This window comes from Dryobates pubescens, chromosome 21 (assembly GCF_014839835.1).
Source record: "Dryobates pubescens isolate bDryPub1 chromosome 21, bDryPub1.pri, whole genome shotgun sequence".
NCBI lineage: Eukaryota > Metazoa > Chordata > Aves > Piciformes > Picidae > Dryobates > Dryobates pubescens.
Window position 1 is genome coordinate 4419700 of NC_071632.1, and position 26190 is coordinate 4445889.

The 26190-nt window shown below is 44.6% G+C and overlaps 1 protein-coding gene across 2 annotated transcripts in view; it reads right to left on the bottom strand.

Moving 5' to 3' along the window:
* The window catches only part of DNAJC1 (DnaJ heat shock protein family (Hsp40) member C1), a 113035-nt gene extending 94499 nt beyond the window's left edge, over positions 1–18536 (bottom strand). For both annotated transcript variants that reach the window (XM_054171369.1, XM_054171368.1), the window contains exon 1: positions 18354–18536. In XM_054171369.1, the coding sequence (XP_054027344.1) occupies positions 18354–18518 (165 nt within the window). In that variant the 5' untranslated portion in view covers positions 18519–18536. The remainder of the gene's footprint in view (positions 1–18353) is intronic.
* Positions 18537–26190: the final 7654 nt, after the last annotated feature.

Consider the following 26190-nt stretch of genomic DNA (forward strand, 5'->3'; position numbering starts at 1 on the left):
TGTCAAAGACGCTGCATGAAACTGAAACCTCCACTAATGCCAAGGTTTGACCCAAGATCCAAAATAAATCTGCATGCACAGACCCTTGTACCTATACAAAGCGCCAATTACTTCAAATAAGGTTTTGTCGGTGCGCTAGAGTCCACCCATGTGGAGCCAATTACTATAGCAGGACCATTATATGGTTCATTTCCCCATACCAGCTTGGCAAGAGGTGTACATGGGTGTAGGGAGTGCAAAAGAACCTTCACTAATAAAGTGCCTCAAACACACATCTGTGCATTGTAATATAAAATATTACAACAAGCACTTCGCTGGGACTAGACCGTGCTAAGCAGCAAATAATTCAGGGTAGTTTCCCACTGGAACAGTGCTTTTCAAGTTTCTCTTTTTGATGCACCAGTAAAATCGAATTCTCTCTTTCTTTTTAAGGAAAAAAATGTTAATATTCTTTAAAAAAGGATAAAAAAGAGGGGGGGAAAAAGGGGGAAAAAAAGGGAAAAAAAGGGGGGGAAAAAAAAGGGGAAAAAAAAGCTTAATATTGCTGATCCTTAATCTCCATCTCACCTTTCTAACAAAACCTGAGAATTCCTACAAACACTGAGAGGCTGCAGGCTTTGAACAGAGGGGGTAGAAAAAAAAATTGCCAGAATTGCAGGCTCTTCAAGAAGTGCAGTGTGTTTGTAACAGCAGAGGCACCGATATTACTTATTGATTATATCTGCTATCATTCCCTTCCTAAATGGGAAAGCTGCAATTATTATAAATAGGAGCAAACCACTTGAGGATAGAAATCTCTCCCCCATTGGAAGTACTGAAGCTCCATCTAGAGGCTTTTCTTCCTCCACTGTCATTTGGGGGATATGTAATATCACCTAGAAATGTGAACAATATTAAATGTCAGAGGCTTCCTTTGTACCTCCTCTTTTGTTATTCATAATGGGTTCTTGCCCTGAACCTTTGCCTGGTAACATTAGCTCCTTCACTGCCATCAAGTGGTAAGAAACCAAAACTGAACTTAAAAACTTCAAATCTCAATAATCACATTAAATAATTTGTATAGGAGAGAGACAACTACCACCACTGAACATCGCCATGGTCCTTTTCATTGAAGTTCTGGTGTGCCTACTCTAGAGCACTAGGAAGCTTCACACAATAAAATTCAGCAATGGTTTCCAACCTCTTTTTGGAAAGTTCATTTTCACTTCAAATTTAACAAGACAACAATCTACATCTATATTCCCCAACAGTCTATTTAGAACAAAAAGATGTCACAAAGTCATTTTTAAGCAACAGTATCTGTAATGCTTAAGACTCCAAAGACACTGGATTTGGCAGCTGGGAGGAATCCCGTAACATACTTTGAAGGAACAGTGCAAACATTTCCTCAGGCTTAGCACTGCCTATTGGCAGCATCTCAAAAGCAAGGAGGAAGAAGCAGCAGCCCAGCTCTTCAGCAGTCTCTAATACAGTAAATATGCAGCTATGTCAGCCTCTCCCTTTGTGCTCCACAGCTGTAATCAACTGTGGACATTTGCTATGTTAGGAGCAGCGCCACAAGCAAAAGGGACCTACAGGGAAGCAAGCACGCAACATAACAAAAAACTGGGAGGGTTTGTCTACCTCAAATAATGGGGAAAAGAACTAATAAAGTAACAGCAGAATGAAGCCAGGCTGCAAGACCTTGATTACTTCAACACAGTGATTGACTTCCCTTAGAACTGCTCCCACAGTCATCCATCACTCCCACATACAATGCTTCGAATTGCAGAAATCCCACAAGGTCTTCACCACAATCAGGAATAGCTCTAAACCAGCCCTCCTAGCACACAGACAGCAGAACTGCATTCACTGCTTCTGCCTGCTCTTCCACGCACACAATCTTACATCGTTGTACTTCCTCTTCAGCAGTCACTCCGATTGCCATCACAGAAGATGAAGTGCAAAGACTTCTCGATGTTCTCCAGGAAAGAGCTATTGAACTATTCCATTCAAACCCCGTGTCTGCCAGTCCCCGGATTAGATCTGCACCAGGTAAGTACTGGTGGCCGCTCACCTCCTCTCATCCCAGCAGAGCCAGCTCTCTGCTGAAAAGCAGGCTCACACAAAGCAGTCTGCTAAAGCCTTCACCGTGGGGAAAGCAACCCCCAGGCAGCCAAAATTCCTAGCTGGAAAAGGTCTCTCTGAAAGCACTGACTTCTGTGTTTGCATGGCCCCGCAACCCGGCCTGCTCCTCTAAAGATGCCTCATTTCTAGCCCAGTGATTTTCAAATACAGTTGTGAAAAATTTTCCTTCAAAATAAACATTGGTGTAACACCTCCACATTGAAATTCAGACATCAAATATTTGTTTGAGAATGACTGGAGAAAGCCATAAACAATAAAAACTTAGGACAATTATTACTTCTGCAGCACTGGGAAAGCAAGAGTTGGAGCGATACCGACGTGCAGAGGTACCAAATGGATCATCAGAAATGGCATAAATAAGAACCACCCAAAACCTTAAGAGAAAGGGCCAAGAAATCAGTGAAGAAGCAAAGACAGAAAACAAACAAAAAAAGCAACAACTGAAGTATGTAAGGATGTAAAAAAAAGAGGCAAGAATAAGAAATAGGAATATACAGAGGGCCTAAAACGTGCAGCCTGAAGCTACACACAGCTTTAAGCCCAAGGCAACACCAACAGCCTGTTTCTTGGCAATTCAGTCTTGAGGCCAAATTGAAAAGCCCTAACCAATTTTAGACAGTCACAGAAAGTGCAGGGGTTAGACAAAGAGGTTGTTCCTGAAGTAACTGAAATGTAAGCTAAACAGGGCACTGGTTCCTGAGCTGAAAGGACAGACTGGATTTATGATGAACAGTGAAAGCCACAGTAAAATTTGATGGCAGCAGGAAAACATTTAGAAAAAAACAAAACAAACCAACAACCAGCCACACAATAAAGAGAAAAGATGACCTCCAAGATTAAGAGTGACAAGCAGAAGATGACATTGGAGATTTTAAAAACCAAACCAAACCAAACCCAACCACTCCAGTTTTACTTCCCAAACATGCTTACATGCAGATCAAGCTGACTGCAGATCTCTAAACAGATGTATTAAATAACTGATAAGAAAAAGCAACCAGAGAAAGAGTGTTTTAAAAGTAACAGATAACCCTGCAGAGAAACTCTTGATTAAAATCTACAGTTCTTCTGGTAGGGATGAAAAAAGGGAAAAGAGGAACCAGAAGATAAAGTACAAGTACATCTTTGAGCAGGACAAAGGGGACTGTCAGACTCTTCACTCCTTCAGCCTCCAAAAACTAGAACGGCAACAAAACCTAGCACAAAAAACCATGGAAAGTATCATCAAACAGATGAAAACGATTAGCTTCAGGAGCTGCATGGACTATCACCACAGACTGAAGAACACAAGGTTCCTAAGATGTATTTACAAGCCCTAAGAATACTCAAACATCAGTCAGCTCCGCAATTCCTAGCTGTGGCCAGCAGAGACCCCATGCACTGCCTGCCCTCAGTAAAGAGCAGTCCCAGCAACGACGTTGTCTTCTGAAAAAATAAGGCTTTAGGCTTAGCAAACACGGCATTTATTAACTCTCTGATTCTCCATCGTTATCCTGGGATTGACAGTTTGAATACAGGGATCTTATCTGGGGGGAATAAGGCAAAAAAAGAGTCTCCATGATGCCGAGTGAACTAATGGCTACTGAAAACTGGGAATCTGTTGCCAAAGAGTAATCTAGACTATGAAGCCCTGGTAGGCAGGTCTAAACAGATCTGCTATGAAGTCTTAAGAGGAATTAAAAGATTAAAGAAGAATCAGCCCAGGTCATTCCTTTTGAGGATTTGTTTGCATCTTTTCATGGTAAAGGAAATAATGAAGAGTAACTACAAATATGCAGAGAGCCTATGGCAAGCATCTGCTTCCTTTTTGGGGGCCACAGGTATTTATTTATGGTAGTAGCAGCTGAAGGAAACCTGCCTTTGCCCTTCCTTGTCAAGAGAAGAATATCAACAGGACTCTAGAAGGAAGGTGTGGTCTAGAAATGAATGATCAACTCACCTGAAAGTCTGGAGCCAGCTTTGTCAGAAAATGGGGGAGGCTTTCATACTTTACCCAAACAAAACTACCAAGGTCCAACTTAAACAGAAACCACAGGACAGCCTGTGACTCCATGAGCAACCCTTGTGCAAGTTGAGGGATGGGGGTTTTATACTGATAGCAAGTTGTGCTCTTGCAGCTGGAATGGGAAATACCTTGTGTATTTGTCTTAGCAGGACTGCAAAATATTGAATACCTGATCAAGATACAATTCTATCCTGACTGAGAAATCAATTTCAGAAACCAGCCTAGTCCAGTACTGTCCTTCCTGGCCATAGCATCAATCTGATCACGTCTAAGCAGCTGTCATGTAAGGCTCTCATATCTCATGACAGCAGACAGGATAACCAATACCCTGATAATAATGGGATTCCATTAATTCAATGACAGTGTCTTTGAGTTAATCTGTTAGAAGAGAGCACAGAAGCTCTGGAAATGCATCTTACATATTCCAGAAATGAAGACACTTATATTTTACAGGCTTCTGCTTTCTTTAGGTCAGGAATTTAAGAACCCATGCCCCTGTTAACAGCCCTCTGAATATCAAACAACCTTCCTTAAATGAATTACACAAGAAAACAAAAAATTGTTGCTTAAAAAGCTGAACTTTTAGGAAGGCAAACACACAGAAAACAAAGTAGATTGCATCTTAGGAATATGTCTATCTACATTCAGTGGTGTTTACATTCACAAATAGGTTTACAACAGAAATTGACACCCTGCAACACAAAATGGCAATCTCTGCAGGAGCACTTTTGCAACAAAACTAGCATCCCAATTTCCCAGCCTTCAAACACAACAACATGAAGGCAAACAAATGTTTTGTACTCAGAAGTTGAAAACATTGTGGTTTCGAACAGGAACTGTAATACCAAGATTAAAGTTGTCTATTGTTAGCATGCAATAGGATTACCTAAGCAGTTTGGATTTACATAGTCTACTCAAACTTACATATTCAGAGACTGATAGAATTAAATATTATACTTTTAACCTGGGGTGGGGGAGAACTGAACTTTCTCTCAAAAGCAAGCTAAAGGCAAGACAATTGTGATAACTATCAACTGCAACACTAAATCAGGTTTAATTGCACCTATACAAGTGCAATTCATTGTTGCACTAGGACAATCTGGAGCCTACACAGGACAATCACAGAATGATCCAGGCTGGAAGGCACCTCCAAAGGTCATCTAGTCCAACCTCCCCACAGTCCACAAGGACATCCCCAACTAGACCAGGCTGCCCAGGGCCTTGTCAAGCCTCACCTTGAATATCTCCAGGGAAGGGGCCTCAACCACCTCCCTGGGGAACCTGTTCCAGTGTTCCACTACCCTCATAGTAAAGAACTTGTTCCTGGCCCCAGCTGTTGAGTTATCCCAAAATAGGAGCTACTCATTGCCAACATCTCTCCTATGAAACTGTCCATCTGAACTCTGCACCCAATACATTCTCCCTACAAAACTGACTTCCCAGAAACTGCAGTGTGATTTCATCTGTCATTACTCCACTTTTCTAGTTCTCTGATTTGATTTCTTAGTGCTTCACTCCAGATACTAGATGTTAGCAAAGAGCCACATCTACCCTAAATTCACATCCCCTAACACCAGTCAAGGCACATGCACAGCATGGAAACTATAGGGGGATTACAGGGTTTAATTACTGTTGAAAATACCTAGCAGTATGAGTTCATCAGGTCCCTGAACAATAAAAAGATTGACTCTACTTGGCAGAAAATTGATTGTACATTAAAACTATACTAAACCCTTGAAATTCAGTACATTTTAGTCAATACAAATTCTAGCTTTAATATGTTCCCTTAAAGTTCCTGCATTTCAAACAAGTTCCTCGCTGCAAAATTTATTCTGGTGAGATTCTACCTTCTAAAAACTTCCAGAAGTGAGGGCATTTCATACACCCTCTTCATGTCTTTCTCCTCAACAACGTTAGCAGTTGATTGAAAAGAGGAAAACTGACTTTGTCACTGTGGTTTTTCTAACTCAAACAAAGCAACAGCAAAATCCTGCTTAACCCAACAGGAATGAGAACAGATACTGCAAGTAAGTAGTACCATCAACATTAGGATAACTAGAGTAAAATAATCTCACTGATTCCAGAATGATACACTCAAATACATCACAGCAAGAAGCTTGCTGGGGAATTAATAAACCCACAGAATTACTATGGTATGAAGAAGCATTAATCAAAAGTGTGAGGTGGGGAACCCCACAAATCAACGCTGTTTAACTCAAGCAGTAACACAAACCACACTCTCCCTTTTACCTTTGGAAAAGAGAACAATTGTCCAAGACAGAGCTGTTAGGGAGTTAATGCTACTTACTGCAGCAAAGCAATCAGAAGCAGGTAGCACATTCCACTGCTCCTTCTGGATATCTCAGTTCAAGACCTGAAGCAATGTGCTTAATCACATGGGTAGCAACGGGTCAAACAGGGAAACTCTAACAGAAGCCATTCCCCCTTCTGCAGACCAGGACCTGTAACTGCAAGGTGGGGGATTTTATGCCAGTAGAATTCATGGAACATACAGATGAAAAACTGTGTTGACCACTTTGCTAACTTCTTCATACAGACTCATGTATGTGTTCAAGCAAACTTAGAATGGCAATTTGTTTGAGTTTCCAAATCTTTTTTATCTAAAACAGGATGCCAGCTACAGACCATGAAAAGTTTCATTCAAGAATAAAGCTACAGCCATACTGCTGGCAGCCAGTCACTAGTGGTGTCCCCCAGGGATCAGCACTGGGCCCCATGCTCTTTAACATCTTCACTGATGATCTGGAGGAGGGGATTCAGACAGTCATCAGCAAATTTGCAGATGACACCAAGTTGGGAGCAGATGTTGATCTGTTAAGAGGGCAGAAGGGCTCTGCAGAGCGACCTCAACCAACTGGACAGATGGGCAGAGTCCAACAGGATGGCATTCAACAAGTCCAAGAGCCAGGTGCTGCACTTTGGCCACAACAACCCCATGCAGACCTACAGGCTGGGGTCAGGGTGGCTGGAGAGCTGCCACACATGCCTGGGGATGCTGGTTGACAGCTGCCTAAACATGAGCCAGCAGTGTGCCCAGGTGGCCAAGAAGGCCAATGGCATCCTGGCCTGCATCAAGAATAGTGTGGCCAGCAGGAGCAGGGAAGTCATTGTGCCCCTGTACTCAGCACTGGTTAGGCCACACCTTGAGTCCTGTGTCCAGCTCTGGGCCCCTCAGTTTAAGAAGGACATTGAGACACTTGAAGGTGTCCAGAGAAGGGCAACAAGGCTGGGGAGAGGCCTTGAGCACAGCCCTGTGAGGAGAGGCTGAGGGAGCTGGGGTTGTTTAGCCTGGAGAAGAGGAGGCTCAAGGGAGACCTCATTGCTGTCTACAACTACCTGAAGGGTGGTTGTAGCCAGGAAGGAGTTGGTTTCTCTCAGGCAACCAGCACCAGAACAAGAGCACATAGTCTCAAGCTGTGCCAGGGGAAGTTTAGGCTGGAGGTGAGGAAGTAGTTCTTCACTAAGAGAGTTGTTAGCTGTTGGAATGTGCTGCCCAGGGAGGTGGTGGAGTCACCATTCCTGGATGTGTTCAAGAGGGGATTGGATGTGGCACTCGGTCATGAGGTGTTGGGTGACAGGTTGGACTTGATGATCTTTGAGGTCTCTTCCAACCTTGGTGATACTGTGAATTGAATAATGTATTTAATGAGTCTTTCTGGTTGGAGATGTTCATGAGATTCCCACATCAACATATTCTTTGCAGTAAACAGGTCAAGAGGAGCTTGAAATAAATACACAGACATATGACTCCAAACAGACAAATTAAATGCTAAGAAGTCACCAGGACCAGGGCTTTCACCTAAGATTGCTGAAAACTTCTACATACAAAGCTGCAGACCTGCAGGTGAGGAAGGTACCCCAGTGCTGCAAATAAACCTGGCAGGCTGCCAATGGGATTCCCATATACACATAAAAAAAACCCCAAAACAATCCACCAGAAGAGATCCTGAGCATTGCTAACCAGAAATTCTGGGATCCATCCTTATTGAAGGCAGTAGGGGCTATAAAAATGAAGTCACTGCAGTCAAGGATAAAGGTGTTTTGTTGGAAAAGATGTTGCACAGCTGCTGCAAAGAGAAACCCTGCCCCACCAAGCCACCTAAGTCCTTGGGAGTGCACCAGTAAGGGCAGAGAGAGGAGGGCCAGCAGGCACAGTACAGCCCAGTTTTGAAAAACTTTTGACAAGGTTCCACACCAAAGGTTCTCAAAGAAACAATCCTGCAACAGGGTGGGAGGAAAGCGTCTTACAAACAGAAAATTCATGAATTGGATACAAAAAGCAAGGTTTAATGGCCAGTTTTCAGGGTAGAGAACAAGCAGCTGAAAGGTCTCCTGCTGGGGGATTGGTGCTGGGACTGGCTTTATTCAATGACAGGGTGAGGAGCAGAGCATGCAGTGACAGCTCACAGGTGACACTATGTTTGGGGTAGATACCAGACAGCAGCAAGGGAATGCCAAAACAAGTGATTTGGGGGGAAAAAAAGAGCTAAGGTTCAGCATAGGTAAAATTGTCACTTCAACTAAACTAAGCCTACACAGAGCAGTTTGGAGCTAGCAACTACAAATCCTTTAACAATCCAAGACATTGCTGACAGTTCTCCAAACCATCAGCTGACTGAAAGGCACCATCACAAAGGCACTTTTTAACATTACTGATCCAGAACTGTGGAATTGGAGAGGTACAGGGGACAAATGGACTGCAGAACATGGCTAGGTTCACATGCTTTGCCCAAGTAATACTATCTAGTGCCACTGGTTCCTTTAAGAAACAAGCACAGGGGTTATACAGAACAGCATAAATAATGAGAAACCAGGGTGGAAACCAGCCAGGACACACTGACAGCATCCAGCACTCTTTGAGGGCATGCAAGGAGCTTGTGGATGACAGTGGTGCCCTAATGAGACCAAGAAGGCTAGGGAATGGATACAGGCCCCACAGGCACCATGATCCAATGCTTAGGACACAACCCTAGACTGTAACATTTGTGAACAAGACAAGGCAAGACAAGGCAAGGGTGTTCAGCATTCTCCAGTGCAAAGAACACTTTTTTATCTTAACTGATACATGTTCATACAGAAAATATATCCTGTTCAGAAGCCTTCTTAGCCACATGGGCTCACACTGGCTCATCTTCAGCTGCTGTTGATCAATACCTCCAGGTCTTTCTCTGATGAGCAGTTTTCAGCCACTCTGCCCCAAGCTTTCAGCATTCAGGGGATTGCTGTGACCCAAGTGCAGGACCTGGCCCTTGGTCTTGTTGAACCTGATAGCACTGGCCTCAGCCTGTCCAGGTCCATCTGTAGTGCCTTCCCCCCCTCAAGCAGATCAACACTGCCACCCAGATTAGCACCATCTTCACCAAGGACTTAGAACAGCACAATCAATACCTCCAAATAGCTCCCTTAAAGCTCTTCTCCAGACTAGAAAAACATCTTAATTGTAAAATGACTTTGAAATGGATCATAAAAGGTTTATCAGTCAACGGAATGAAATTAAGACTGCCTTCAAAAGTCTCTTTACACAACTTCACAAACATGATGACCACAATCCACAGCAGCCAAGTAGTAAAAAGCCCACTCAGAAGTGATTTACAAAATTGCATGCCAGACTAATTACATAGCTGGTTTAGACACCAACACAGGCAATACACAAGAACTTCAGCAAAAGTGATGAATTTGAAACAGGCATAAAACATACGGCCTTGGGCATGCACCAGAGGCCACCAGCACAGGCCACCATTCCTCACCAGGAAGTTGGTCACTCCCTTCAATGAATTACAGACCAAACACAGAACTTCTAGGAAGGGAAAAAAAAGAGTCCACTCTTTATTGCTGCAATTTGAAGATCAAGCTATTATGGATACATTGGATACATCCTTAAAGGATTAGTGAGGTGGGAAATATAGCAAGGGAGAGCTGAGACATTATTGTTGCTGCAGACAGAACAAAAACTCAAGATTGCTTGTTTTATCCTTTTCACAGCATTTTGCATACTCTTAGTTCCCCTGGGCTCCCAAACATAGTCATTTCCTGATGCTATATGTTCTTCTACACAGCAAGAAAGAAGAAAAATATAATCTGAAAGAAATCAGGCAAGTATTATATGAATGAATTGTCAGGGAAAGTCAACAGTAAATGTCTTTGAAACTACTTAGAATGGCAGATTCTGAAACGCTTTTGTGTCTTTGAGAAAGGAGCCAACAATGAGAGGGGGAAAAAAAAACCACCCTGGATTTCCTTGGACAACATCCAAGCAGAAATTTAGCAGGAAACAATAGAGAAAAGCCATTTTTATGGAAAATACAAGTTTTACAAGTCTAGATGTCTCGGTCATTTTTAAATGCATCAACTGTGAACAGAAAGATCAGGGAGTGCTGCGCCGACATGAGCTGTCATGGCACTTACAGAATGGATTACATTAAGTGTCAGCAATTTACCCAAAAGTTCAGCATTGTTAAAAAAAAAGATAATGCAAAACTAAGCCCCACACACAACCCCACACACATCCTGCATCCTCCTCAGTTACAAATCTGAGCAGCTATGAGAAGGGCTTCTTTATGGTGACTCTCGTGAGCAATTAAACTAATCTGGAGTTTGGAGCAACTCTGTTCTGTAGGATCTGAGCGAATGATCTCAATGACAACTTCACCAGTTTAATCATTTGCATTTTTTATGACAAGCAGTTTCCAGAACTGCTGGAAATCTCACTTTCATGATTCAAATAGGAAATGTAAACCCACAGAGGGATGCAGAATTATGCTTGGGTAACATACTGAGAAAGAACACACAATTTATTTTATGGAATGAACAGAGATTACAGCTAAAGCCACTAGAAGCAAATCTTCCCTTTTTAATGCTATGGAGCTCATTACTGCCTCAGTGCTGACAGTATATCTGAGGGCTTTTTTTTGGCTGTAACTGTCACAATAGTAGCAAATTCTTCCAAGTAAAACAAACACCTCAATACAAGAGAGATGGGGAAGAGCTGGAGCAAGTGCAGAGGGCAGCAAAGCTGGTGAAGGGCCTGGAGAATAAATCTGACAAAGAGCAACTGAAGGAGCTGGGCATGGTTAGCTGGAAAAAGAGGGGAGCCCTCATTGCTGTCTACAACTACCTGAATGGAGGTTGTGGAGAGGCTGCCGCTGGTCTCTTCTCACAGGTAATTAGTGCTACAAGAGGGAATGGCCTCAAGCTGCGACTGAGTAGGTTTAGACTAGACATAAGGAAAACTTGGAATGGTCTGCCCAGGGAGGTGGTGGAGTCACCAACCCCGGATGTGTTTAAAGGTGGTTTGGATGTGGTGCTTGGGGATATGGTTTAGGGGTGAACCTTGTAGAGTAGGGTTACCGGTTGGACTTGGTAATCCTGAGGGTCTTTTCCAACCAGAATGTTTCTGTGAAAACCAACACTTCAGAGCCTCTCCCTCATCCACCACTTCAAATAAATGTATAGTTTCAGGAATGACTAAGATCCCTCACTGTTCAAATAAAGGCCTGCTGCCATTACCACCTGGTTGGGTATCATAGAAGTTAATTATTTTTGGCAGTTTGGAGCAAGAAAGTGGAAACATTTCCTCCTTCCAACAGAGAACTGTGATATCACAATTGACAGTGCATTAAAATCTAATGCCTTCCAAAACCACTAGGCCTGCTTAGTATATATATTTAAGAAGTAAAAAACAATCTTGAAACAGGTTTAGACCATTATAGATTATGTTTAATTGCTAGCCAAACAACTTTGATGCCTCAAAGATGAGTAACTGCGGTATCAAGTTGCTCCATGTCATTTCAAGGCACAAGACTTTCAGCAAACATCCTCTTTATCTTGCAAAGACAAAATAATCTTCAAAAATGAAGCCAGAAAAGCCTGCAGCTCATAGTTTTTACCCCATCACCTGAAAAACGATGCTGTAACTGCAGACATGTGAAGCTCTGTCTCACTAGATGATGCACTTGCAAAGCCTGGAATATGTTGGTAATACTGAAGCAGCATTTCCAACATATATTTCCTCCCAACATTTGCAGATGATACACACTCCATGACTTCAGTAACACTGCACCCATGTATGCTAATCTCAAAAAGCAGCAGGGATGGGATCAGCTTTAAGCATTAAACAGCAACCAAAATATAAGCCTTTGGAGCCCAGTTCAGCCTGTCACTGGGAAAAATAAGCAAACTGCTGACTTTCTGGGGTATTCCTCATTACTTCCCCTTCCTTTCCATGGTCACGTGCACCTTGCCTGTTGTGACCGTTTGAGGCTGTGCCTTTAAGAACAAACAGTGCTGGGACACACTGGCTAAATGTTTTCGGTACTAGAACCAAAACATTCTGATATTCTAAACGAATTTCACTGGTGCATGGATAAAATGCAACTTTAGATTGTGGAGCAGTTGGAATTTTTTTTTTCCCTCACTCTCAGTTCAGTTTGGTCTGGGAGTTGGGGGAGTGTGGGTTTCAGCCTGTTCTCCCTGCCTGCTTCTTCTCAAACTGCTGGAGTTGGCCTTCAGATAAGCAAAAACTAATCCTGCATGGGCTTTTGAAGCTTACTAACAACTCTTTCCCTTAATAACTTGCCTTTCTTTCTCTCTAACCCCTTTTTGGGAAAAAAAGGGAGGTAGGGGGGGAGAGAGGGGGTTACAGGGAGGGGATCCCTCCTGGGGGAGGGATTTTTGTTGTGTTATTTCTCTTTGCTGTATATTTCTGTGTATATATTGTAAATACCTGTATATATTGTGTTATATATAACCTGCTTTCCATATATGCTTCTAAATATATAGCTTTGCTCTTCGACTGGGTTAGCTGTGGTTTCTTACTCTGTGGAGGAGGGAGAGCTAAGCCCTCTCTCAACCTACCACACCTGTGAAGGAAAACAGAAGACATGTATGGGTACATGTCTTGGTACAAGGCTGCTCTTGCTAATGACTTGAGAGCATGCTTTGAACAGATACAGCTCTCCCTTTCACGCCTCTTCCCACTTGAAGGGACCACTGTGCACTCAAAGTTCCCAGAAAGCTCTACAACACAACCACTTTTCCCTAGATTTATTTTTTTTCCTGGATGGTGAACCATAAGGCAGTGCCAGACAACACAACACTGCAAGGCTCGGAGACTGCCATTCTCCCTAAGAAACAGACTATGAAAAACTTATTACTGACAAATTGCTTCAGCCTCCCACAAAAGTCATGCAGATGTGGTGCTAAGGGGCACGGTTTAACACCAGACTTGGGGGAGTTAGGAGAATGGTTGGACTCAATGGTCTTATGGGTCTTTTCCAACCAGAAGAGTTCTATGACTCTCTGATAATGTCTCCACAGTTTGTCATGGGGTTCATTCCTGATAATGCTCTTGCAGAGCAATGCCAGGAGGTAAAATTCAGCATCAGTCACTTAAACTACAATCTTAAAGGTGCATCTGCCTCAATTGTTTAGTGCAGTTCAGAAGTGCAGATGTAAAGCAAACCTCCTTATTACACCCACCAACCTTGTACCACAAAACAGTCCTGGAATAGATGAACTGGGTTCCTTTTGGGTGGAACTGAACTGTAACATGTCAAACCAGCAGCACAAACAGCACCCTTCAGCACAAAGGGGCATTGAGGCCATGCAGCCACCCTGGAGTCAGTTCAACAACAACAAAAAAAATCCCTGAAATGAAAACAGTACAGCCACCAACTCCTCAGCACCAAACACTGCCTTCTCCAGACACAACCCTGGCAGACTCTGCCGCCTGCCAAGGTGCACACAGCTCCTCTGCCCCAGTCCTCTTGAAAGGAGCCTATTATAGCCCAATACATCCAGCTCACCCAGAGGGGTTGTGGTTTCCACAATTCCTGGTTCTCATGCCTAGCAGCTGCAAGAATGTGCCAACACACCAGTGTCTTGTAGGCTACAGGACCAAAATCACATTCTGTGTGTGCAGTCTGACCATGTGATGCAACACCATCCAGCAAACCCACCATCCAGCAATGACGTGGATAGGATGCTCTTAGTTCTCTGCAGTAAAGCCACACGAATGGACTAGAGTATGGTTTAAAAAACAAACAAATGCCACAAGGAAGGCCAATACTGAAGAAAGCACCTCTCAACATTTTGGAGTCAGGGGACTATATGTTTATCTACAGTGTTGGCCAGCAAGTCTCACCCATGTGTTAACTCTTCCTCAGAAACCTGAGCTCCCAGGGCCTCTTCTGCTACCTCAGAGGGCACTTACAGAAGCTGTGTTTGCTTTCATACACAGGCCAAGCAGAACGTTGAATACAAGCCTGTTCCCTTATCTGATTACCAGTAGAAGCCAAAGCCTTATTCAGAAATGTCTTGGTTCTAACTGGTACCTAACATATGCTCTTTGCAGGCCAAATCTAGCAACACAACTCCTGCATCTTAACACACCTTCACATCTCCTAAACATTTCTTGATCAGATCCCTCACATCCAAGAACCAAAGCATAAAGCTTCAAAAGACACCAAGAAGCCTTCCTTATTGCACACCTAAAAGAGCAGAGAAGGTAAATAATTCCCTTGGAGCCATGCAAACAGTTATAATCAAAAGTATATTTTAGCAAGAAGATCCAGATTCAGCTGATGCCAAGTTGGTTTATCCACAGCCTATTATATTTCTGCAGGTATCAGCTACTGAAATCTGTTAAGAGACAATAAAATGAACCTGCACCAGTTGCTTTGTTCACCATACAAGCTTGTAGCTCCCCAGATCTTTCTGGCATTTCCTCAAAAAGTTGACATCGCATTTTGCATGTTCTCATTCTCAGGTAAGAAGTCTGCATAGCCTCCAGTTTAATTCTGCTGTTTCATCTGAGTTTTTAGATTAACACTGGCTATATCGAAGTGATTACTGAAGTTATCAGTCCCTCTGATCTGGCAAAAGTTTATGACTCTATTTTCTTCAGCAGCCACTTGGGGGACATGGAAATGTAATCTTTTCTCAAGCCAAAGGTTATCTTCTCTCACCATGCTGCTGGGTCAAACCTCCAGAGAACAGCAATGTTTTAAATGAGCAACCACAATCATCCATTTAAGAACTACCAAAGAAACAGGAAGGTAGAGCAATTCCCAAATTGTTTAGAACAGCAATAGTAGCAACACAAAACTTCTTTTATATGCTGTGTTACCGTTAGCTCTAATGGGTTAACAAATAGATTGATGTATCTGTGTATAAAAATCAGATCTTTCTTAATCTAGGCACTCAACCCTAACACTCAGGGGTTGGACAAGAGGACCTCCAGAGGTCCCTTCCAATCTCAACCACTCTAACATTTCTCACCCAGAACCTCCTTGAAGTCAAGCACCAAGGACAGTTATTTTAACAGCCAAGCCACTCATAATCTAAGTCTTCCTCTGGCATTCCACACTCAACAAAAACTGCTTCCAGTAGCTCATCTTCTGTCTCTGGCACCATTCGTGGAAAACACTACAGCAACTTCAAACCTAACACTATGACAGTGCTTGATGACAGTTACCTGACAATGCTAGGAGGCTTCTACAAGGCCCTCAAAAAGACAATATGCAAACCCATTACTCCCACATACAGAGACCAGCAACAAAACAAACAAATAAAAATAGTTTCTCTCCAATGCCAAGGAGTAACCCAGAGGCTTCACCAAGGTTTGCCAGAGAGCAACTGGTCTTCCCATAATGACTTCTGCACCCTGAGGCAAATATCAGCTTCTGACATTGTGTATGAGATTCTACAAGCAGCCAGTACCACAATTCTCCCATCAAAACCCAAGCTGCTTTAATGCCCTATAGAAGCATTGGAGTCATTCCCTCTACTTTTTCAAAGTACAAGATGACAAGTTCAGCAAAAATCTGGCAGCTCTGATACACTACCAGTACCAAATATATTTGAGCATCTGTACCTTAGAATGGAAGTTACATCCTGCATGAGGGAGAAGCACACAAAGGAAGAAGGGGCTATCAGAATCCAGTACAATGCAACAGACACTAAGGGGAGTGTGGAAGGGCAGAGGAGGGGAAGGCAAGCTTTGATGAGTTGAAAAATAAGAAATACCCCAAAGACATGGCCACAAAGGCAACAGCTGATCCTCTTGTGCTAAAACCGGAGTAAAGGGAATAAAACCACTGACACCAGAACTGCACAGCACTCTAGTCAAAGGCATGCCAAGTAAAACCATGGTGACACAAAATAACCAGTAAGCTGCATTAAACCATAGCTTTAAATAGCAGAGAAGCTGAGGAAACATGAAAACAGTACATATAGATGTTATGGTAAAGACAGCTTTGTGTTAAGACATCCAAAGTCAGCTACAGCAGATCTGTACACAAATCTCAGATTTGTGCACTTCCCTTACCCCCATTGCAAGACCAGTTACCCTTCCTACAGGGTAACTTCAGTGGCTACAGCTGCGTAGTCACTGCAAATCAGAACCCCACTTCAGTATCTTGTTTGAGGCTTCAAGCTTAGATCAGAGATGCAGACGCAAGCAGCAGAACGAGAGAGAGTGTGGAAAAACCTATAAACCTGTGCAGCACCCTCCAGCGCTTACAGATTTCCATCAAAGCTCAGTTCCAACACTGTACACTGGTTCTGTACTCACAGGTATATTCTGCTGCATGTGCAAGGCTTCTAATTCTATTTAGACAGGTTCAGCCCCAGGAAAAAAGGATTGTGGAAGATATTGAAGAGTTGCTTGATGATCTGAACATCGCTAATTGAAACCAACAAAATTTTGCACCCCTACATTTTCTAACACTAAAATTGCCTTTGAGGAAATAAACCCTAGATTTTTAGGCTCATGGAAGCGAAACTTAGGCAGCAGCATTTGCTGTGTTGTACCTATGGTGGTATTCCATAGTATTTAACATCAGGATCTCAAGAAGGAGTAAAAGAAAGAGACGAAACTGACTTGGAATCCCTCATCTGTCACTAACAACCACAGCTGGTGGTTTCCAAAACAGAACCCTTACCTATTGCAGACATTTTCCCTTTCTTTATAGGCATGGCCTAGTGAAATGTAACTGAAAACACCTCTATTATCTCAAAAGCTAGCAGAATTACATCAGAAGAAACTTTAAGGGTGTCAGGGAAGCCATGTGAATAGAGGAGCTAGAAGACAAACAAATAACAAAGCATGCTTTGAGGACTGTGTGTAAAGTAACAGATTGTCAAGAACTGGATATTCAATTTTTGTGGAGAATTGATGAGAGATCAAGCAAGATCACACACAGAGCAGAGCACCTGGAGGTAAGCAAGGCCATCAAGTGTGAGCCAGGACAAGTGATACAAGTTGAAGATGCCAAGTGGCAGCAACACCACCAACCACATCCAAAACACACACAAGAAACATAGGATAAAACTGTTGGGAACAGGAGTTCCTGTTTTGACTACACCTGCATGAAAATTACCCAAGGTGCACAATAAATGCTTTAAGATAATCTTAAGTGTTGCCTAGCAAACAGAGGTGAAAACCACCCACAATAACCAAGATGCACAGAGAGTAAACAAACACAACAATCTAGAATCCATCACCATAGCAAAGGGTCACAGACTGCCACATGGCACGCGTGAGAGAAAACAGGAGACACAACACATGGCCATGCACAACCTTAAGCAGACAAGGAACCAGCAGCTATACAAAAATAGGAAAAGATGAGAAACAGCCATATCCAAGGTATGTGTACAAAGCAGGAGAAGCCCACAAGCTACTTTTGTCTAGCTGTAGATGCATCTGAGGAGATACTCGGAAGAGCAACAGGCAGCAGAAACACACAAAAGTGCAGTGGGAGAGCGAGGGGTGATTTATGGTGGGGGCAAAAGGATGAAAAACTGAACAGTACTTCAAGCAGAGCTTCTGCAGAGGGCACGGAGAGGCTGAGGAGGGCACAGGAGGCTTGCTCCGAGCCTCGGGAGCCGGGACACGGGCTCGGGGCCTGAGCGCAGCAGAAGAGCGGGGCAGCCGCAAGCGCGTCCGGGCAGGAGCAGAATGACAGCGCCAGGCGAAAAGGGAAGGGGTCGGCGGCATACCCAGAGCCCGTGTGCCGCGGGGAGCAGCCGGGCGGCGTCGGCGGAGGGGGGAGGGGGGAGCCAGCCAGCCATGTTCGGCGGAGGCAGGGACGGCGGTGACAGGCGAGGCCCGAGCCCCTGTGAAGGGTCCCGAGCAGGGGGGCGGCAGGGAAGACGCGCCGAGAGGTCGGGTGACGGGCTAGGGAGAGCCCGGTCCCTTACTCACCTGCTGCACCCCCAGGAAGTCGTAGAAGTTCCGCGGCACCTCCTCCACCAGGTCGAAAAGCTCCAGGTCGCCGCTGTCCCAGGCGCGGGAGCGGGGCACCAGCAGGGCCACCAGCACCAGCAGCGGCAGCAGCCGGAGGCGCGGCGCGGATCGCGGGCGGCCCATGACCGCTTCCTCCGCGGCAGCAGCAGCAGTGGCGAGGACGTGGCCGCCGAGGAGACACCGCTGCAGCGCCGCACGCCCCGGCAGCAGCTCCGCACTGAGAGGGAAACAGACAGCCCTGGCCCCGCGGCGGCCTGCCCCGCGCTCGGGGACAGCCCTGCCCGGCGCGGCCAATCGCCGCCGCCGCGCGCTGTGACGTCAGACACCCAGGCAACGGCTGGCGCTCGCGCAGTCGACGGGTGGCTGGGGGAAGGGCGGGGCGTTGGCACGAGCTGTGTCCGCGCGGCCGGCCGGGGTTCGCGCGCCCGCCCCGCCCCGCCCCGCCCCGCCCGCGTCGCCTACCGGCCCTTCCACCGCTCCTGCTCTTCGCGCTGCCTTCCGCCTCCGCCCTCCGGGCAGCCGGAGTCCCCTCCTCGCCCCCTTCTCACCCGGGGTAACCCCGCCCGAGGGGAAGCCCCCCCCAGACCTCCCGCTTCCTGAGAAGCAGGCCCTGTGCCCCCGCCCCGAGCAGCCCTCCCTCCGTCCCGAGGAGACCCTGAGACGCTGTCACCAGGCGTGGCCTCGCGGTCAGCAGCGCTAACCGGGGGAGGTTTGGCGGTACCGGCCGGTGCCTGCTGGAATGAAAAAGCGGCACCTGGGGAGGGGTGCCTCTGTGTGTGGCCACGGGACTGCGGTGCCACTGCTTCCCCTGGTGCCCCTCCCCCGCACTAGATTGTCCCGGGCAGCGCGTTGGATTTATTAAGTCCTGAAGGGTGCATCTGATCGTTGCAATAAAATCACTCCAGCATTTTGTCAGTATCAACTAACAAAGCTGTTCTCGTGGACCTTTCGTTCGTTCTTTCCTTGCTTGAATTAAAGATGAATGCTAGATGAGAAAGTAGGTGGAGACTGCGTGGCTTAAAAATACAAATTATCGATGTTAACTCACCTTTCTCCAGCATGGTCAAGATTCTGTGGACACCCTGTCTGTTTCATTGCTCTTGAAGCTAGGCCTGCTTCATAACTCACTGTCAAATCTTCTCTTTAAGAATTAAAGTCATTTGCACTCCTCCAGAAAATATCCATAAAATTAATCAAGGGGTTTTTTTTCTCATTTAAAAATAGTTTCTCTCATTTTACAAAATCCCAAATGCCAATCCTGCAGGCCTCTGAACTCACATCAGAGGAGGTAGGCATCGTTTACAAAATCACTGCACGGCGGAGCTCTGCCCTGGATGCTCCATGGGAATACCAAGAAGTGGCTTTAAAAACACCCTGCTTAATTCAGAGTGAGGATTTGAACTAACACAACCATTATCAATTTTCCAACCCATAAAGTATAATGCAATCTTAGGTATTCTCTTCTACTGAAACCATTCCCTTTTGTGTAAACTATTTAAATATTAATTAGATTAATATTTAAACTCATGTTTCCACATCCCATATGCATGCCCACTGGGCTGCTAGGATCATGATTCTGCCTCTGGCTCTGTTTTCTGAAAAGACACCTAAACCCATTTGCTGGGAAATGATAATTTAACCAACAGTGTTTGACACAGGCTTTCTAATTCACCCTTCTGTAAAGGAGCACTTAACTGTTCATTCTGATCATCTTGAAAATGCTGCTTCTTGATCACAGAAGCCAAAAAAAAAAAACACCACAAAAAACCCAACACTCTAGAGAGTGACAAAGTCAAGTCATGAGCTAGGTAGTTTATCAACTGCTTTGTTTTACTGCAATAACCAACGCTGGTATAGATCGTCTTCTTCCCTCGCCCGTATTTTCTTAATCTGTTCTGTTTCGCGCACCAGTATTCACAGCATAAATTCCCTTTGTTGCCTGCTGTGTCTACATTCTCCTTGCTTTCAAGCCCCAAGCTTTACTGATGAAAATACCAGCTTTAGATTCAAAATGTTGCCTACTCATAAGGTTGTAGAACATAGTTTAAAGATGCAAAGTACCCTCAGAAACAAGGGCCAAATGAAAAGCTCAGTAAGGCAGTTACTTTTAAACTAGATGAAAGATTTAGTTTTTTAATGTGAGATTCACAATACTCCATTAGCCTTAATAGAGGCTCTCCAAATTTTCCTTCCCTCCTGACTCGTTCCATACTTTCCACACCCGTTTCATCTTGACTCATTAGCTTCTAAGCCTCCCTAGTAAAACTGATTGAGTGTGATGATCAGCCTCCAAGAGAAGCACTTGTTATTTTGGTCTTATTTTTCATCATGCAGAATTTGTTATGAAGAATTCACAGAATCACACAATCACCAAGGTTGGAAGAGACCTCAAAGATCATCAAGTCCAACCTGTCACCACAGACCTCATGACTAAACCATGGCACCAAGTGCCATGTCCAATCCCCTCTTGAACACCTCCAGGGATGGGGACTCCACCACCTCCCTGGGCAGCACATTCCAATGGCTAACAGCTCTCTCTGTGAAGAACTTTCTCCTCACCTCCAGCCTAAACCTCCCCTCGCACAGCTTGAGACTGTGTCCTCTTGTTCTGGTGCTGTTTGCCTGGGAGAAGAGACCAACCCCTTCCTAGCTACAACCTCCCTTCAGGTAGTTGTAGACAGCAAGAAGGTCTCCCCTGGCTGCTCTTGCTGAAACTGTTATAACAACCTTCAGAAAAAGACCCTGACAAACCCAGGTGATCTGCTCTAGGCAAAACTGTCCTGACACTGACCACCACTTGCAGGTAGATTGTCGCTTCTTTTTTTTTTCCCCAGAACAACAGCAGATGAGAGCTATTTTAAAAGACACACCTCAGAGTTCTTCAGGGAAAATATGGTTTATTTCAGTCAACAGGAATATTAACTTAGAAAGAATAGTGGGGGGAGGAATAGGCTGGAGGTGAGGAGAAAGTTCTTCCCAGAAAGAGTAATTTGCCACTGGAATGTGCTGCCCAGGGAGGTGGTGGAGTCACCATCCCTGGGGTGTTCAAAAAAGGATTGGACGTGGCACTTGGAGCCATGGTTTAGTTGCCAGGAGGTGCTTGGTGATAGGTTGGACTTGATGATCTCTGAGGTCTTTTCCAACCTTGTTCATTCTGTGATTCTGTGAAATACACTAGTGACAGTGGGATTATGATTATTTAAAATCCACACTTAAGAGCTATCTGACATTAAGGTCAGGATGCTTAATTTATTCCAATAGGTTCAAACAGTGTGAGAAATTTGAATATTTCTTTTTATTCTGCTCCTTAAACCATTAGAAGAGAAGGCCTGACACCATGTAACATTTCTCAAAAGGATTATATTTTTTTTTTCTAGACTATGAGATTAGTTTAAATATTTCCATTGAAATCATTCTGTACTCCAAGAATAAAAAATGAAATCTTGGGAAGAAAATGCTAAAACTGTTCATAAAATGCTTTAAGCACCACCATAATGATGACCAAAATAGTTCTCATTTTCACAACAAGGCTGGGGAGGCACTGAAACAGGTGCCCAGAGAAGCTGTGGAAGCTCCAGCTTGTTCAAAGCCAAGGTGGACGTGGCCTTGAGCAGCTTGGTCAAGAAGGAGGTGTCTGTGCCCATGGTGGGGGGATTTGAACTAGATAATCTTTAAGGTCTCTTCCAATACAAACAATTCTATAGGGCACAGTCTCAAGCTGCACCAGGGGAGGTTTAGGCTGGATGTTAGGAAGAAATTCTTCACAGAAAGAGAGATTTGCCATTGGAATGTGCTGCCCAGGGAGGTCGTGGAATCACCATCACTGGAGGTGTTTAGGAGGAGACTTGATAGGGTGCTTGGTGCCATGGTTTAGTTGATTAGATGGTGTTGGATGATAGGTTGGACACAATGATCTTGAAGGTCTCTTCCAGCCTGGTTTATTCTATTCTATGCTCTTCTCTTTCTTCTGTTTTCCTCTTTAAAGTCATGAGTTCTTTTTTTTGTTGTTTTTTTTTGATGAGCCATTAGACTCCTTCCCCTTTCTCCAACACTTCAATTAATCCAAGTCATGCTAGGTTTCCACAGTGTAAAATAAATCCATTAAATTAGAAGTCTGTTCTGTCCCTTGGCTTCAGAGAAAGCCTTAAAATCCAGCACAAACATAATCAAACTCAGCATTGCTTGCCTTTGCTATAAGCCTGCAGCTGTACCTGTGAGAGGTTCCCAGGGACACATGCACTGGCTGGTGAGCTGGGTGACCAGTGACAAAGAGTTCAGTCTTAGTATTGTAAACTCTGACACAAAGGTAGAGGAGAAGGCAGAGGATACTACATGGCTTTTTTTATTAAGGTCTGAAACTACTCATGTTGAGAGGCTTTAGTATCTTTTCCTGTGACTCAGACTTGACATTTAAATGGCTAGAGGATCAGAGAAGGGTTTGTAGTTCTGTCTGTAGTGTCCACTGGTGGGCAGCTGCTTTACTTTAAGAATATAGAGAGCTCCGAAGGCAAGGCTGACATTTCCTGTCTCTGCCCCGAGTTTGCCTGCACACGCAGGCATGTACCACCACAACAGGTACGCTCAGTCACAAAGCCCTCAGTCACAAACCGAAAGGGAAAGCAGCATATACAGAAATAATTTGTTTAAATAAGTCTCTGTTCTGATGCTAATTGACAGTAGCACCTGAGGCCTGAGGCATGAACCAGTTATTATTAGCATTTTTAACAGCACTGAAAGACCAACATGCTTCATAAGCCCAGTAGGATTCACACGCTCGCCTCTGAATAGCTAAACAGCCTCCGATTTTGATGTCTTCAATGAATAGCAGACGTCCAGGGGAAAGTGCTTATTAAGGAAAGGACCACCCCTTTTCCTCCTAATGAGAAAAGCCTTATCTCCAGCCATTCCAGAGCTTGCCTGCTCTGCAGTCTGCTCCACTCTTCCGCCCGAGCTGTTGAGCTGAGGTGCACTGCATAGTTTTGCACAGTAGCGGTAGTTTTCTCTGCTAACAAAGCTGGATGAAGGGTTCCCCGTGCCCTCCCCCCAGCCGTGGCTTGTCCCCACCTCTGTGCCCATTTGCTGTGCTAAATCATCTCAGTGTGGGCCACGGCAGGAATCGAATGAGCAGAAGGCTCCAGGTGTTTTTTGCAAGAGGCAGCTCTCACGCATCCAGGTCTGCACACACGTATTTATCCATGGGTTCCTGTGATCTGGTTTACAACACAGCCCACGAACAGCTGCGATGTAGGAGCAGAACAAGAGGGCAGAGCACGCAGAGGACTGCCTGGCTTAAACTGGCTGTCCCCGTGGAAAGAACCCCTTTGTATAACCACATCCAGACAGCCGAGAGCAAGCTGCCCCCTGAGCCCTGGGAGGAATTCTGTTCCACAGCTGGCAGGACTGCTGGAGCACTTGCACCAGGAGAGGGGTCTCCTGCAAAAGCCAGATTGCAGTAACCTTGCTCTAAGGGGTTGTGTACTGCTCCATCCTGATGGGCAATCAATCCTCTGTCCATTGCTTTTTTAAGGGATTCTTTTAAAAGCCAGATCATTTTGCAAATGCAGTTTCAAGTCTAGCTGCACAAACAGATGAATGGAGCGGAGACCAAGGGAGGGTAACACCCAGCATGGCAGTGGGAAGAGAAGAGGGGGACAGGATCACCTTAGAACCACCCTGCCCACTGAGAAGTTTGTAAGGAACATGCCAGTTGTGTGGAGCAGCTGCTGCCTTAGGGAAGCAAAAGCAACAGAGCTAAATCCAGAAAGCTCTTACAGTCCATCAGACATGAAAGAATGTTCTTCAGGAAATAGCTAATTTATGCCTGGTCTAGGCAGCTCAGTGATCTCTTTTGCTCTTTTTTTTCAGCTACATTACAGTGTTTGGGGTTTTTTCTCTCCTTTTTCAGTGCCAAAACCCAAACAGTCCCTGCCCACTGAGCATGCCATGCCCTGTGATGCTAGTTTCCAAACAGAAAAACTACCTGAAACCACATTAGCAGCATACAAGATGACTTGCAGGGTGAGGGTTCCTATTCAGAGTATCAGCCATACCTTAGTAGCACAAACCCAACACATCAAAGCCTTGATCATTGCAAATGGCCTTTTGCCAAGCATGAGTGCATAACATTTTGCTGTGTGGCCTGACAATTGTCTGTCATTCTGGTTTAACATATATTTTCCAGAAGAAAAACATCAACATAGGGAAGCACCATCTTAGGCAGATGCTTAGGAGGCACAAGAAGTAAGACAAAACAAAAGCAGTGATTCGAAGACTCATGCCTTCATTTTCAGCAGTGGATTCTTGACACCTCTCAACATAATTTGTGGCTTAAACCATAAGTGAATGACTTCCAATGCCAGTTTTGTTACTGCTGTTCCAAGAACATCCTGGTACTACATGTGGAGATGCTCAGCACATGCAAGCTGAAAACCAGTGGACAACTGGAGAAGAGGAGGCTCAGGGGAGACCTTACTGCTGTCTACAACTACCTGAAGGGTGGTTGTGGCCAGGAGGGGGCTGGTCTCTTCTCCCAGGCAACCAGCACCAGAACAAGAGGACACCGTCTCAAGCTGTGCCAGGGGAAGTTTAGGCTCGAGGTGAAGAGAGTTGTTAGCCATTGGAATGTGCTGCCCAGCGAGGTGGTGCGAGTCACCATCCCTGGAGGTGTTTGAGAGGGGATTGGACACGGCACTTGGTGCCATGGTTTAGTCATGAGGTCTGTGGTGACAGGTTGGACTTGATGATCTTTGAGGGCTCTTCCAACCTTGGTGATTTGGTGATTCTGTGATAGAAATACGTACGGCCCTTTCAAAGTGGCAATCCAGGGAATGTCATTCTAGCTTGCCAGGAGAGCTCTCACTGTATGGACAACATGACTTATCTCCAGAGAAGAGCATATCTAAAGATGCTGTGCAGCTGAATTCCCACAGTCCATAACGTAAGAACAACTGGAAATCAGGGGGTCCCAAGACTATGCTATGTTCTTAAGACATCTCTGTTAATCTTCCCCAGTAAAAAAAACCCCACAACCAAAAAAACCCAAAAGCCACCATCATTTTGAAATCTTGAAGGTCTCATACAGCTTTCAAACATCAATGCTGATTCCTTTTGTTCTATTCTGCAGTGATTATCAAAGATTGATGGAACTTGTTCATAACAGGATTATTCTTAATTATATGTGACACATTAAGTATTGCTTAGCAGGTTTTTTCCTTGCATTCAGTGAAGCAATTAGTATCTCTTTTTTTTTTTTTCTTTTTCTTTTCTACTTTTTTTCTCTCTTTTTATTTCAGGTAAATGTTCCTAAAAGTGTTTTGGTTTGTTTTGTTAATTTTTTTTCCCCCCCCAAAATTAATTCACCACCAGGGGGCAAAGAACTATTTCTCCAGAGAGAAGATTTCGTATCAGTTTCAGACATGCATGACCCTTCCCAAGGTCCTTTTCTACTTCACAGTAATTGCAGCAATGATTTTTAAATAAATAAATAAAGTGTGCAGACCTAAATATACACCAGAGGCAAATTTTTACCTTCTTTTTTTTCAGCTCTGGCTGCTCCAATGTCAAGAAAATAGCTGGGAGAGCAAATGAGGAACACAAAGAGGCAGTAGAAGATGGCTGCTGTGTGAGAGCTGCTTTGGTCCTCTTTGTGCACATGGTTTTACCGTGCCTCCATCAGGCCCCACATTGTGCTGTGTCTTGTACCAGCTAGGCACTAAATAAGGTACCAACAGCAATTCAGTACTGCAACCAGCATCCTAGCACTCAGCATAGAATCACAGAATCATTCTATTTCTGT